This window comes from Alligator sinensis, unplaced genomic scaffold (genome assembly GCF_000455745.1).
Source record: "Alligator sinensis unplaced genomic scaffold, ASM45574v1 scaffold1430_1, whole genome shotgun sequence".
Lineage (NCBI taxonomy): Eukaryota > Metazoa > Chordata > Crocodylia > Alligatoridae > Alligator > Alligator sinensis.
In genome coordinates, this window is record NW_005842800.1 from 380,725 (window position 1) to 396,482 (window position 15,758).

The 15,758-nt window shown below is 40.4% G+C and overlaps 1 protein-coding gene across 1 annotated transcript in view; it reads left to right on the forward strand.

Annotated features, from left to right (window-relative positions):
* The window catches only part of TRHR (thyrotropin releasing hormone receptor), a 19,123-nt gene extending 3,591 nt beyond the window's left edge, over positions 1 to 15,532 (forward strand). Inside the window, exon 2 of the mRNA XM_006035099.2 lies at positions 15,072 to 15,532. Coding sequence (XP_006035161.2) covers positions 15,072 to 15,479 — 408 coding nt within the window. The 3' untranslated portion in view covers positions 15,480 to 15,532. The remainder of the gene's footprint in view (positions 1 to 15,071) is intronic.
* The last annotated feature ends 226 nt before the right edge of the window (positions 15,533 to 15,758 follow it).

A 15,758-nucleotide genomic window follows, 5' to 3' on the forward strand; every position in this document is an offset into this window, starting at 1 on the left:
GGGGGCCCTCTTCTACCACCAAACTGTGGGGGACCCACCCCCATACCTGACACTGCCCTCCACATGGACATGGTCTGGCCTACCCCTTTCCCCCATTCTTGGAATCCCCTTTCTCCTACCACCTCTGTTCCAGACTCCCCATCCCCACTCACTCCCATTTCCTGCCCCACCTTGTAGCACCTATTCCTCCTCCACCATCACCTCACCCCTACAGACTCTACCTGGATCACCAAGCCATGCCCATGTGACACCAGGGTCTCAGGTCCTTGTGTGGCCTTGCAATTTTTGGACAGAAGAGCATGGGATTTGGTACCATTCCTGGATCCAAACTTTGGGGATCTCACTCCCCATGGGGATTGGGTACTCTGGACCCACCTCCCTGTACAGACTGACCCCTCCCCAGGGAGGGAAGCTGTACTTTGTGGAGGAAGGGGCGGGATCCATCGGGCAGCAGCTAACTAGCCCTGACCTGTGCCCTGGGTCTCCTATCTCCAGGCAGAGAGAAGAGCCTGTAAAACTGTCTGCCAAGCATGCAGATCACCCTCTGCACTAATGTACAGGGCAAGCTGTTTGAAATCAACTGGCTGAACTTCAGCCAACTGAACTTCAACCAGTTGATTTGAACTTCACCCTAAGTAAACAGTAACACATACCCAGGAAAAACTCCTTCTGACCTCAAGGAGTTATGAGAAGAGAGGGCAGACTTAAGCCCTGCTGGCCACATCTATATGAGATGCTGACTGCACAGTAGCCTGAGACTACTGAGCAGTAGCGTCACATGGCAGAAAGTGTGATGCAATGCTACTGCACAGTAGTCTCCAGCTTCTGTGCAGTCAGCGTCATGAAAAAGCCGTTTGACTACACTACTGCATGGTAACTCTGGTTACTCTGTTTAAATGACTGTGCAGTCACAACTATGCTGTCAGCATCTTATGTAGATGTAGCCACCAAGAAGATTTTCTTTTCATTCCCAATAGTTCTTTCCCATTCTTTTCATTAGTGTTACACTACAGTAACAGGGTAGAATTTGATCCCATGTGTGCAAAAAGTAGGAAAAGCAACTAAAACCATGGGGAAAAATTAAGCAGACTCCAGTACCCTGATCTTGAGTGTGTGAGTGAGCCCAAGATAGAAAAATGGTGATAGAAAAAGCAGCTGACCAGTTAGCAAGATATCCTCAGTCCTGTGCACTTAAATTTGTGTTATCCCACTAGTGGCCTTGGGTGTTTCCTCATGCCTCAAACCACTGAAGTGGCCAAACCAAGGATGGAGAGTACCTGAACTTACATCTAGAACAGCTATATACTCAGGACCAGGAAGGAAACAAGTACAGTATACAAGGCTTTTGTCAACTGAGAGAGGCAGGAGGCTTTTAAGTGGTCAACCCTTGGGTCTTAGAAGGCTTGAGATGAGCCAGGGATTTGCATCTCAGGTATGACAGAGAAGCAGGTAGGGAGACTCAGGTTTAAGGAGGGAGGTGGCTATTGTAGGGGAACTATGATGGAGAGATGGGACTGAATTTGCTCAACTCACTTTCTTTACTGTAGCATGAGCTACAGAGCGTGCTTATCCACTGAAGTAAAGATTAAATTCAAACTGCCTAGGAAAACAAAAAGTCTCTTTTGCCTTTGCGGAACTATAAAAAACCTGAAATATTAAAAGTAGTAAAACTTATAGAAGTACAGCATGGAAATTGAAAATCTCTTCTATCATATTTTTCCTGGAAAACTCAATAGATAGCTGCAAAACCATAAGTATTATATTAGCACAGACTCAGAATAGCATATTTGAGGTAGAAAGTGATTTTTTTCTCCATTGAGTTGTTATTTTAATTAACCTTTATTTATGTCAAGTACCTGACAGGCAGAATGCACAAGTATATTTGTCAGAGACACAGCTCTGATCCATGCATCTTCAATTAAGGGAAGTCTGTCATATACTGGTGTCCTCTAGTGCATACTTTTGCACAACTAGGCAAGACAAGAGAGAGAAAACAAACAAACAGCTTTCTAAAACTTTTCTATTTTTCAAAGTGATTTTTTTTTTCTCAAAATATGAGTTAGAAGAAAAGGAAAGGCATAGGCCTGGATTTTTTTCTTCCTTCATTCTCCTATTTATAGTACATTTTATATAGCCACTAATGTGGCTATTAGGCAAATACCACCTCTGTTGGGTAATCATTTTTTGTTGATTATGGGCAGTTGGTAAAATTAGGACAATTTACCAGAACTATTAAATAACTATATATTATAGTAGAAGATGATAAGTTTTTATTTTAGTTATAACCTTGTAAAGCTAGAATAACCCTGTTAAAGTCACTTTGGTTTGATACAAAATTCATGGAGAGCAGAATTCAGCTTAGCGTATTTTAAAATTAATTAAAATGAAAACTTCAATACAGTGTTACACATGGAGCTCCATTTTGAATGGTATCCAGTTCATCCTGAAGCTTCGGTCTTCTGCATAGGCCTCTCCATGGGTTCCCCCCTCCTCCCCCCCAACCCCCTAGTTCAGAATTTGTATTGACTATTCCAAGAAAAACAGAAATCAGCTCAGTCTCCCAGCTGGCTGTATAACATCACCTGGCATAAAATGCAACAGAAATTTAAGATCAGAACCCTCCCTATTTAAGTTCATGGGAGTAGCATCAGTAGGGGTGGGTAAGTGGCACACAAGCCTGGCACTGACTTAGAGCAGGCACCAGAATGCCAGCTTCCTGGGGAGTCTGTACCGTGGCGGTGGCAGTGGTGGTACTATGGCAGCAGTACCTCGCTCTCTGGCAGGGTTTTGCTCATGACACAAAATTTGCTAGTTAAGACAATGGATGTCCTCTTCAAAGAGTTTTGAATCAGGCCCTTGCCAGTCACTAAGGTTATGAGATAATACTTAATATAGGGTGGAGAATTGAGTTTTGGGCCCTTTTTCCTTTTTGGGGCGGAATTATAGTTCAGGATCACTTTGGCAGTATGTTGTACACTCTGCTCCTGATCCAGCATAGAGCATTAACCCATTACTTGAGTTTAAGCAGGTTTCCTAACTTCAAGGACATGCTTGACCCCAGTGATTTCTAGTAGACTTCTGAGATCTAATGATGACAGTATGCTCTTTCAATAATCTTGGCAAGATAAAATGGTGTAGTTAATCTGCTGAAACAAAGAGTTTGATGTACTGCTGAGAAATACCATGGGAGAATATTTGGGTTCCTAGAGAAGGGTTCTAATACTAAAGGAAACTTTGATTTAATGTCACCATACTGTTCTCCAGGTGAAATGTGGAAGAAACTGCACAAGTCACCAAGAGTGAAGACATGTCCCTTTGGCTGTCATTGAATGAAAAAAGATTATCTAGACATTTTGCTGGGTGTGGGCCATTTGAGCATGCACAGTTTGTCCAGTTCATTGCACTTGAACCAGTCCACAGCACTTGAAGCTGTTAAATTGATTAGGGGTAAGATCAATAAGAGTAGAAGACAGTATCTTGTCAAGAGTGTCTTTTGAAGCCAGACAGTTCAAAGTCTCATTTGTTTCATGAAGAACAAAAGGGGAGGGTGTCTATGCAAATTCAGTGTTTGAGGTCACTGATAATTTGGGATGTATAGTTTCAAGACAATGAACTAAAATAATGATTCTGATTGCTTTTTTTCTTGGTGTACATCACTAATTATGAATTTAGGACTTTACCTTTAAATAGATTACTAACAAACATAAAAAAAATCTTAGTGCTCATCCCATCCAGGAAGAGCACACACCAACTGCTGAAACTTCCTTAGCCTGACGAAGGGTTTTTGAACCCGAAAACTTGCTTAATAAATATTCTCCAACTATTTGGGTTGGTCTAATAAAAGATATCAAATTCACCCAAGGAACCTTGTCTGCCTTAGTGCTCTTGGAGTATTTAGAGGGCTATATTTGTTCCTGTATGATCCATACAAGAACTATCCATATCTGATAGCAGGAAGAACAAAGATGGATATTGGAAAGCATTTTTTTAGATACGGGTGAGATCCTAGCTCAATTTCCACAGGCATTTGATTTAACCAAAAGTGATACTCACTTCTCCAAAACTTGCTGTCTAATGTAGTGTCACAACTTGTGGATGTACAAATAGCTTTTTAAGACTCCAGGGAAAAATATTAGAATAGTCATTCTTACAAAAAAAATAAGACACTAAAGCATTAAACAGATATTCCTTTTCTACTTGACATTCAGGAGTGAAAAATCATGCATTCTCTCTCAACTGATGGTGAAGCTGATCTCACTAAGTGCATGTTCAATGAAAGAACTGCAAGGACACAATATTGTGAAACAGCAGCAGTGGTCACATGAAAAAAAATAGTCCCATAATTAAATGTTTTCAGGACTAGAGCTGTGGTACATTTGTGCATTTTGTATTATTGCCAAATCTAATGCCCCAATCTTGTGGCAATTTCCGTGTAAACCTTTCAGCAGAAATTCTTACTCAGTTGATGACTCCTAGATATTTCCTTTTCAATTTTATATTAGAAAATGAAAAGACTCTGGTGCATACAGGATATGTCTGAATAATTTTGAACATTAGTCATTCAGAAGCTAACTCTTTCACCAGAGCTGAGCATTGCAATCTTATTCTTCTGAATTATCTTATTTATGCATATACATCAATAATATACTCAACTGCACTCATGAAGACTACATTCTTTTAATAATTTTATGCCCTTATTGTCTATTCTGAACTTTTCTAAGGTGCTTTAGAAATCTATTTTAATAACACTTCTACAGAGGAATTGTGCTTTTTCAGTCTTTGAGAGATCCTACTTATCAGACTTGCATGTTTCCCCAAAGAGCAAAAAGTGAGAGATTGAACCTGAAGAAGCTATTGATGTATTTTCCCATTTAAATATCTTTAACATGTGCAGAGTACAGCATAACAGAGGATTTAATTACACAAATTTGAATTGTCTGACAGCAAACAGATTGGTGCTCAGAGCTAGTGAGAGAATCTGCCTCTTTTCCCTCATGCATTTTATTGATATTAGCCATTTTATGCAAACTTATTCCACAAGCAAAAGATTTGTTCTTTAAAAGCATGTGAACAGGCTGGAAGGATGCTTTACAGTGATGTTTAACATCTCTGAAATTTCTGCACAATAAAGCTAGTTTGGGTCTCAAAAATACCCTGTTTGCTATAAGCCCTATAGAGAAATTTCCTACAAAGTTTGAGGAAAACTGGTTAATAATTTGAATTAAATGTCACTCAAATCTGAGGAACTGGCTTATGTTCCAGCCTCCCTTTGTATCCCCCGAACTCAATCAAACTTCCCATTGAAAGCAACATGAAGAGAAATTAAACAAAATTGTTAATTACTGTTCTAGGTCATTATAATGCTTATGCAGTAGTGTATATACATATATGTATAAAAATACACATACACACACACTAACACTCAGTCTGTTTACTCATTCTTTTGTGTGCATTGTGTGGATTTTCTTCAGTTTGGAAAACATTAGAAGTGCCCATACCTTGGCTTTGAATGTCCTGCCTATCACTGACAATTGCTAACAATACATAATTCACACAGCAGCCTCCTTTTAATCAAGCAGTGTTAAATACTCAGATTTTGCTCACTCTCTTTACATTAGCCTATATCATAGCTCCCAGTGCCTCTCTTCCAAAGCCAAGTGAAACAAATGAGCCCTGAAGTATGCCAGCAGATCTGGGCCATTTAAACACAGGGTACTTAAGGCCAGATTCAAAATGTCTCAGTGGGCTCATCTACATGTTCATTAATGCACTGTAGTTACTGCTGATTAAGTTTAGCACTTGGTTAACCAAGTACTAAATCAATGCACAGTAACTTGAGCTACTGTGCAGTAGCTCTAGTGCATGAGATGTTGGTGATGCTTACAGCGCAGTAGCGTAATACTACTACATGGTAACATATTAGCATGGTTTTTGCCCAGTACAGTACTGCACGGTGTTATTAGCCTACTGCGCCATTAACGTCTCACGTAGACATGCCCAATAGGTGCTTAATTGGGAGCAGGTTGGAGTTATTTCAGTTTTTCAAACTCTGTAATATAAAACTATACTGGGGAGTCTGATTCTGTAGCTTAGGGGTTATGGCATTTCTGTACAGAGTGGTTCCTGAGCCCTGCTCCTAATGTTGTTTATGTCCTTTACTTTCCATCATCATTGTGTGCAAAATAGAAATAATGCAGCCACAGGGACTCTAACTTTTAGGTCAGAAAGAGACCATCTCTTCCTTTTTTCTGCAACTCTCTGCTTTTTAAATTTCACAAGTCACAACATGTGATGATGTAAGATGTTGCCTACAAAAATGTATGCCTTTCTGAACCAGTTAGCCTCTAAGGGCGCATCCGGATGAGTGTAGGTGTGTGGTTTGTGATGCTGCAGACCCATCTGTGGTGCCACACACCGCACACACCATACATACAGGCATTCCCCGCGCTGTTAATTTGCACTGGGGGGTGGGGGTTCAGCTTCTGTATCCCACCTGGGGCATTTTCCCCTGCACTAACCCCACATGTGGGAGGTGAGGAGGGGGGTTGTAGAGGGTGAGGGAGGTGTACCAGAACCTTGTGCAGTGGCACAAATTTGTGCTGCTGCTTTTTTCCCCATGGCACCGTATACCCCTCTCTGGGTATACAGTGCTAAACATCTCTGGGCTGGTTTTTTGTTTGTCCTTACCATTCCCCACTCATGGCATAGGACACCACAACCTGAATTGCTCTGAGGTATCTCCAAAGTGTTCCCATTGATGCTATGGAAATCCTAGGTGTCTGGATCCTTTGAATCACCCTCTGGGGCAGATGATCGGAAGTAAGGTGGGGTGAAAACTATCATTTGAATCTGACCATTACAGCACATATCCTGCCAGCCAGCACTTCTCTCTTATATCACCTATGATTTAGAATGAGCATGCTTCTGACCACAGAATCAGGATCATACGTAAGTAGGCCTGGAAGGGACCTTGGGGGGTCATCTCCTCCAGTCCTCTGCTTAAGACAGGATCATCTCTGGCAGACAAGCATCTCTTGACAATTTCCAGGGATGTAGATTTATAATATATTCACCTACCATATATAGAGACATCATCTCTATTATATTATCACTATGTATAGTTTGCCCTCTGATTGCTGGGCACAGTTCAGGGCATACATAGGATTGTCTAGCATAGTAGTGCTAAGGGTTTCTGTCTGGGGACTCAAAGGACCAGAATTCTTTGAAAATGTTTGCCATTTTTTATTACTGTTTGTCTGTTTATTTTTAAAAACAGATTCACTGCAGATTTGCACCCCAAGGTGAGCTGAATTGAATTTGGCTCCATATTCTTATCTAGAAAACCACTAATATTCAATCTGTTTATTTATTTATGCATTTATTTCTGTATAATAATGCTGCATTTTAGTAATGGATAATGTGTTATTCACAGAGTAAATGATCAAACTGCATAAGGAAAAAATGAGCATATCTCATAATGATCCATTCCAGCTGACCAGTGTTTCAGTACAATAGATACAAATACTGTATAGTGTAAGTACAATAAGTGCTGCAGGATGGAACAAACTGAAAAGAAGGAAGCTGTTACTACTTATTTTTTTGCTTGTTGGTGTTTAGTTTGATTTTTTTTCCTCGTCTCTAGAGGAGGGAGTATTGGAGGGAAGAGCCCCATTTCTCTTAAATTCTGGAAGGCTTTTTTCTCTTTCTCCATTTTGAATGGTTTAGTTCCCCTCAGGAAATAGACATAAGGAAAAGTCTTACAGACTGGACTACTGAAAATAGAAAGAAGAGGATGAAATGAAGTCAGATTTCAGGAAGAGAAGGGAGTCCTGGACTTTGCTACAGAAAATTTTCTTTTCTTTCCTTTCTCCTCTACTACTCTCAATTCTCCAGTCAATAACGTGTTATGTTTTGCACAGGGAAATGTCAGTTTTTAACAAAATGTTATAACAAAATGGTTATGAAAAAATACAGCCTTAGCCAGCATTGTTTTATTGGTGATGAAACTTGTTCAAATCTATCTGTATTATTATTTTTATACCAATATTCTAGATTCATATCCTAGACCCAATCCTTCCACTTTGTGCATCCAACAGTCTCAAGACTTCAATAAGCGTCGAAAGCTTTAGCTTTATGGTGTGGAAAACGAAAGAAGAGAAATACCAGAAGCCCTTAAAACCTTGTAATACTTGTTTAGCACAGTTAGAAAGACTAAACCTTTTATCTGCTGACACAATAAAAATAAGATTCAGAGGAGAAAACAATTATCGTAGTTAGCAAAGTGGGAATAATCTGAATATTTAATTCTCTCTCATATAAGAGTACTTGCTTAATACAAAGTGGTTTTTGAGGCCATGCATAGAGCAGGAAGTATGAGAATATCAGTGCACAATTAAGATACTAAGAATCTGTTTAGTAGGAGCCTTTTGAAATGTTTTCCAGAACATTTTCAGAACCTAAATCACTGGATCTTAAGAGTGGTTAAGTACAGCCAGAAATATATTCAAACTGAACCACTTCATCCTTATTGAAAGTACGCTGCTAATTTGGCCTAAAATGGATTTGCCCAAAGCCATTCAGTCATGTTTTCAATTTCCTCAACTAAGAATAATTTGTATTCTGAATCTACAATATGAACTGCACATCCCCAAGAAAAGGGCAAACAAGCTGTGCTATCCTTCATATGAATAATTACTGAGGGATTTAGAGCCTGGTGGCCTGATCCAAACTCTATGGAAAGCCATCATAAATCTATCTGTTGTCTTCAACAGGTTTTGAATTGGGCCCTTTGCGTCATTAGAAGGAAAGTAACAAAATAAGGTTGAAAAACATGTAAATCCTGGTTCCTACAGCAGTCCTGCATTGATTAGCTATTACTCAAAAGAATTTGCCTTGAAACATAGATAAGGTTTAATTATGCTTAATATCCAGCAGCCTGAAAATTGGCACGGGAGCTTTAGTAAGATTATTATACTTAAACACATTAGGCTACATTCTCTTTGGTACACCTGAGCAACCCCAGTGAGGTACGAACAGGAAGATTTGGCCCCTTATTCCTCAATAAGTAGAAATCCATAACAGCTAATTCAGATCAACTCATGTTGTAGATTTAAATCCCTCTGAGAACCTGTAAGAAGTATTTCATCTTGGTTTACATGCAACAGACCCCAACCTTCAGTCCTTGGAACTGGATGAATGAGGGGCTTTTAGAGTTGAAACACAACCACCTACAACTTGAGTGAGAATGTCATTGTTCTGTGTAGCAGGACACTAAGGTGCCTGCTACTGAGAGAGGGCAGAAGACTCCTCAAGTGCTGGTTCCTAAGGCAATGGGAGCCAGCAAACGACCCACACCTGCCAGCGGTCAGCTGGCTATAAGAGGCAAGACCTGGCTCCTATGAGGAGGAAGGGAGCTGAGACCAGAGGCAGTTGCTGATGGGCATCTAAGACAGTAGGAGTTCCCTGCCAACAGGGAAGGATGAGGAAACTCTTGGCCAGAAGAGAGAGAACCTGAATGCCAGAGCAGCATTGATCACCGTGGTAGGAGAGAAAACCCAGTAGGCCTGAGCCTAGTTATAGCTGGAGGCTTATGTTTGTGTTGTAGCCCAGGGGCTTGGGTTTATGTTGTTGTTTGTGTTTGCAGTTTGTTTAACACCGGTGGTTTGGGTGAGGCTATAAGGGGATGGAGGAGGCCTCATAGGGGACTCACGATAGAGCGAGGACCCCAGCCCCAGTGAGGGCATGGAGTTTGGTGGTACAGACCCCAGCTCCACATAAGAGCCCCGGTGAGAAGGGCAGCCTTGCAGAGGGAAGAGCCCCGGTGAGAAGGGTGGCGTATAGAGAAGGCCCGCAAGGCCTAGACATGCCGGACACCCGGAGCATGAGAACTGTGGCCAAGTGGAGGAGAGGTAGCCTCCCTACAAAAGAAACATCATCAAAGTCGTGGTGGGCGAGAATAGGAGGGTGCAAATCTGAAGCTTGGCACAGTAGCGGAGGCGGCAAGGGCTAGCACAGCGACCCTGCCGTCCCCCCTGTTACATTCTGTAAGTGAGACTTTTAACAACTCCTATTCTCTGCAACCACTTCTGAGGGGACTAGAAACGCTTACTTACCAGTGTTACCAAAAGAAATAAATTTCCACCAAAACTCAGCCCTTTGCAGTAGGTCTCCCATTCAATAATCTAGATGTAATTAAATTTTACCAGCTCAACTCGGACTTGATGCATATGTAAGAAAGCCATGTCTTCATGAATGGCACTTGAAAATACATTTCTCCTTGTTATTTTTCATGTTAGTCCTATGTTTATACCCAATATGCTTTCAGTAAGCAGGCTGTGACCCCAGCAGCACTCCCTGAACTCTCTTCAGCACAGTGGTTGGGGGGTTTAAATGGTGGGGGGGGTCAAAGAGTGTCAGACCAGAAAGAGGGACAGAGAGCAGAGATGCCACTGGGCATACCTACATGAGATATTATGTCACTGTAGCATCAGTGGGCATGAACCATGATGCTAGTGCTACTGCACAGTAGTGATGTGCTACTGTGAGTGAGGTAGCAATAAGCTACTACATAGTATCCGATTACTACTGTGCAGTAGGGTTGGAAATGACCTGTGTACTGCCGGGATTGCACAGTAATGGTTATTACCATTAGTCCAGCTAAATGACTGCACAGTAACAACTGCAGTCAGGCACACATGTAGACATGTCCAGTGTCTAGGGCCCAAGTCCAAAGCCCATTTAAGTCAGTGGAAAAATGTCTGTTGACTTGAATGTGCTGTGGCTCAGACCCACAAACCAGGAGTCAGCAACCTTTATGAGTGGTGGGACACTCCTTGTAATCCGGCCACTGCTATGAGCTACTGATCTCCTGTGCAGTGCCCTAGACCTCCCTGCTCTGTGCCAAGGCTGCTGTCATGTACCCTACTCCAGCCTCCACTTGGGGTGAATGGTGGCAACTCCTACTTTTCATCACTAATTGTGATGGGTAGCTCTGAATTCAGCAGCAAGAGTAAGATTAGGTTGCAGTAGTGGAATGAGAGAACAGTATGTGGCACAGAGCTGGGCACATAGCCTGAGGCAGCCACCTGCTAAACACTGTCCAGGGCACACTGGGCAGGGTATGTAGCAAAGAAATGTAGGAGACGGGATAGAAAATTTTTCCCTGCTGCTGTATGCTGCTGATTCCCCACAGTCATGGGTCAAATCCAATCTTTTCATGGGCCTGCAGGCCATGCATTCCCAACCCTTGCTGTAGATAACTCATATAATATAGTAGTATAAAATGAATTATTTTCCTTAAATCCCATTAGTAAGAACTCTTCATTTCTTGATAAAGAGAGTATGATTAATTTTCTCCAAAGAGAACAGAGAATTCAAACTTATACCTACTATAACTATTGTAAGTGAATGTCTGCACTATTCTCCCATACAGCTATGCTAACATTAAGATGATATTTAAATAGCTTGTGATTGGCTAGAGATGATCTCAAAACCCCTCACTGAACATTTGGTAAGAAAATGCTTTCTATCTGTGAAGATTGTTGCTATTACTCATTCTCTCTTCAAACGCCTGTACCAAACTGCGACATTTGCTAGTTGGTCTGGGTCACACTGGAAAAACAACCAGTACAATGAACCACAAACATGATAGAGTTCTTTCTCCCTTAAAATAAGTGGATCATTTCCCATGAAGAGTGGTTATTCTTATCTGAATATACTTGCTTCATTTTAAAAGCTTATCTGCAACTGAACTCAAAACAACCTTGGAGGGAGGAAGGAAAGAAAATAACAACGGTTGAAACTTTGTTATCCAGCCTGGTTCAGCCCTGCCCAGAGTGAAATGGGATAACAGTATAGCATGGCTGACAGAATTACAAGAAACTGTCACCCTGATCCAGAACATGTATGTGTTAAAAAATAAAACTTAGGTACAAGCCAAGTGCCTGAATCCAAGTGAAGGGTTTACAAAAAATACCTACAGCTTGGGTGTCTGAGATGCTGTAGCTATCTATGTGGCTTCAGTGGTGTAAACTTCTGCTACTGCACATGCCCAGAAGCACTGTCAGGATGGCTGAAATGAGCTTCTTGGTACCTGTCTGACATTTTAAGCTGTTTGGCCTTCACAAAAAAAGGTGTGCCCCTATCTAAGGCTTAGGAGAGGCCAGGTCCAATACACATGTTCTGAGCATGTTTCACACAATGGCATTGAGTTCAGTTCAAATCTCACTAATGAGGGCTCATTCAAAAACACATTCCTGGGAAGTGATGTAACTGCCCATCTCTTATACAATAGCCTGAAGATCGTAACCAGGGATAAAATGAGATTAAACAAGTGGAAATGTGATCATGTAGCTCACTGATCAAAGTCACTTATTTGGATCTGGGACTTCTTGTTTCCAGTCCCTGATCCACGACTGTTCTTATGTTTTACCAATACTGGGTGCATCTACACATTCATTAATGCACTTTAGGTAATGCACATTAAATCTAGTACCTCTGGGCTCATCCAGAGATGTGCTTTAATGCTCAGTAGACTATTTTACTGTGCATTAAAGTATCACAGGAAAAAAAAGTTACATTATGCGAATGCACAGTAAAATAGTCTGTTGCACATTGTCACTAAAAAGCATACAAATGCATTACTACACGTTAGCGCAGCCTCTTGTGCATTAATTTAGTACCCCTCATTGGAGGGCTGCTACACAAGTGCAGGGAGCCTGCTTTGACATGCTGGAAATCCAGTGCATTGGAGCAGGCTCGATTAATTGAGTCTGCTGGAACATGGAAATGAATGCGCTCCACCAGACTCTAGCATCACATGTATCAGCATCTTTCCACTAAAAAATGGTGGTGGGGCGTTTTGAACTAAAGCTCATTAAATGAGCATTAAATAAGCTTCAGTTCAAAGCACCCCACCACCATTTTTCAGTGTGGAGACACATACACATGAAACTCAGGCACTTTTAATTAGCATGGCTTGCTAATTAAAGTGCCTCCCCACACCTACTAGAGCATGTGTAAAAATGCCCAGAGGTACCAAATTTAATGCACATGAGAAAAGATGCATTAATGCATGTGTAGACACACCCTCTATTGTGAAGTACTAGAAAAATGTGCATTGACCTATTTTAATGCACATTAGCTAAAGAGCATTTTTTTTGTGACCCTTTAATGCACTTTAAAATAGGCTAATGTGCATTAAAGCACACATGTAGCTGTAATCACTGTATAATCATAATGAGATTAGAAGCCAGAATTCAGATAACCTCTCTCTTAGTGGAGAGGGCTTGTATCATCAGGCTACCTCTTCTGCGCGCTCTCTCTCTCTCTCTGCTCCTATGCATCATGCATGCCTTTCTGCTCAGTGACATTACTTCAAACTGGCCAACAGCCTGATGGTTAGAGCACCAACTGGGAGGTGAAAGTTTCAACCTGCATCTGAGGAGGTTACTACAGCTGGGTCTACCACTTCCTGCATGCGTATTTTAAATTCCTAAGCTATCTCATAAAATGTGGAATAAACAGTTAGAGGTTTAAAATTGTATAAATATAAATAATTATAAATATAAATATCTGTAAGTAAGACGAGAAAAAATGCAAGTGTGGAAAACTAGTTATAGCTGGTATGTCTTTTTTTACCCAGATAGGGGAAAGTGTATACCTTGGGCAATAAAACTGCAAATTTTCTACATAACGAACAATCTGATTACAAAACAAGAAAATTATGTCCCCTCCTACAGCTTTAATAAAGACATAAAAACAAAATAAGCAAACATAGTCAGAGGGGTTTTAGGAGAGTTAACAAAGTAAACGTCAATCCCGTTGCTGAATTAATTAAAATGTATATCCTTCCTGGAAGCAATTAAATTATACCCACATAGCCTGAATAACACTTATTGTAGTAGGAGCTGCTTTAGCATTGCCATATTTCTTCTGCTACTCAAAGTAAGGAGGCTGGGTATAATGAGTAACAACATTGATCAGCTGGTGATAAATTAGTTTGTCAGTAAGTTGCAATCATTCTGTTTTGGCAAGAGAAGGAAAAGACAAAGAAACACAATGAAGACACTTTTCTCAGCTAACTAGTAAGTATCCTCACCCTGCCCAGTTCCTGCATACAAAACTGCATGTGTTCTATATTGATTTACACTGGGCAGTCCCACTATTGATGTGGTGGTATATTTCCACTGGGCTAACTCATCATCAACAATATGCCACCTTGACTATTAATATGTTTCTTAAACTTTATTAAATGTTTAACTTGCATATACTGCCTTTAACTTAGCAAACACTGGTAAACCTAACTTATTCTTAAAGTGATACGTGCATTTGCAATCGAAAGGATCAGAATAGGAACACATTGATTTTTGCGCGCACATTTTTCATTCTTTTTACTGAGTTTATTTAAGCTCTTTTGGACCTCTCATAGGTTAATATTTTTAATTTCTTTTATTAAAAGAACAAACTCAGTAAATTTTCCTAGAATTCTAAGACTCAGAAGATTATCCCCAAACTTTAGGATATAATTTAAAATTTTAAATCATGGAATATAAATCATCTGGCAAAAACCTAGTTTTAAATTAAATGCTTAGGCTTTTAAGATTAGAAACAAATCTGAGTCAGCCATGGATGGGGGTTAACATTAATTTTGCACTCAACCATTTCCTTGGTAGTAGCCGTTGAAGTTGGTAGGTAGCTCAGTGGTTAGCAAGTTCTTAATATTACTGAAGAAGACATGAGTTCCTTTCCTTCGAGTGGGGGTAGACACTTCTTCCTGATTATAGTAGTGGCAAACAGCCTTAGATAGGGATTACATATAGGTGACCATCAGCCCTAATGAACCAACCCCTATTCTATAAATGTTCATGGGAGTTCGGATCTGTGAATTTGTCTTATTGCAGCTTAAAAGGAATGGGTTTAAATTCTGAACCAGATGTATTTCAGATCATCGTGAAATTCGGGAGGTTTAAACATGGAGTCTGAAGTTGGCCACATGATATATAGCTTGTAATGTGCGTTTGCCTAGAAAGCACTGAATTCCAATCTTCTGTCTATCTTTGTGTTTCCCATAGGTTACCAAGATGCTGGCCGTAGTTGTAATACTCTTTGCCTTGTTATGGATGCCATATCGGACATTGGTTGTTGTAAACTCCTTTCTCTCCAAGCCTTTCCAAGAAAATTGGTTCCTGTTATTTTGTAGAATCTGCATTTATCTAAATAGTGCCATCAATCCTGTGATTTACAATCTCATGTCCCAGAAATTCAGAGCAGCCTTCAGGAAACTCTGCAACTGCCAGAAGAAACAGTCAGAGAAACCTGCTAATTACAGTGTGGCTCTAAACTATAATGCCATAAAGGAGTCTGAGCACTTCAGCACTGAACTAGAAGACATTACCATCACCAACACCTACCTGTCTTCTGCAAAAATGTCCTTTGATGATACATGTTTGTCTTCTGAGGTAACATTTAGCAACACTTAATATGCTATTCTATTAATACTAACCAATATGTTGTGTGCATATACAAGGAACCAGACCACAAAAAAAAATAAAAATAAAAATCAAAGCTAGATCCTCATCTGGTACAAATCAATACAACTCCTTTACTTTAGCAGTGCTAACGTGATGTACACCAGATGAAAATCTAGGCCCTTGAAACTCCTGGGAAAATGTACAAGGAGAGCTGCAAATATATTTTACTTGAAAACAGGAGGAAAAATAGAATGTTTTCTTAGACTCTTAGCAGAAGGATTGTTTACC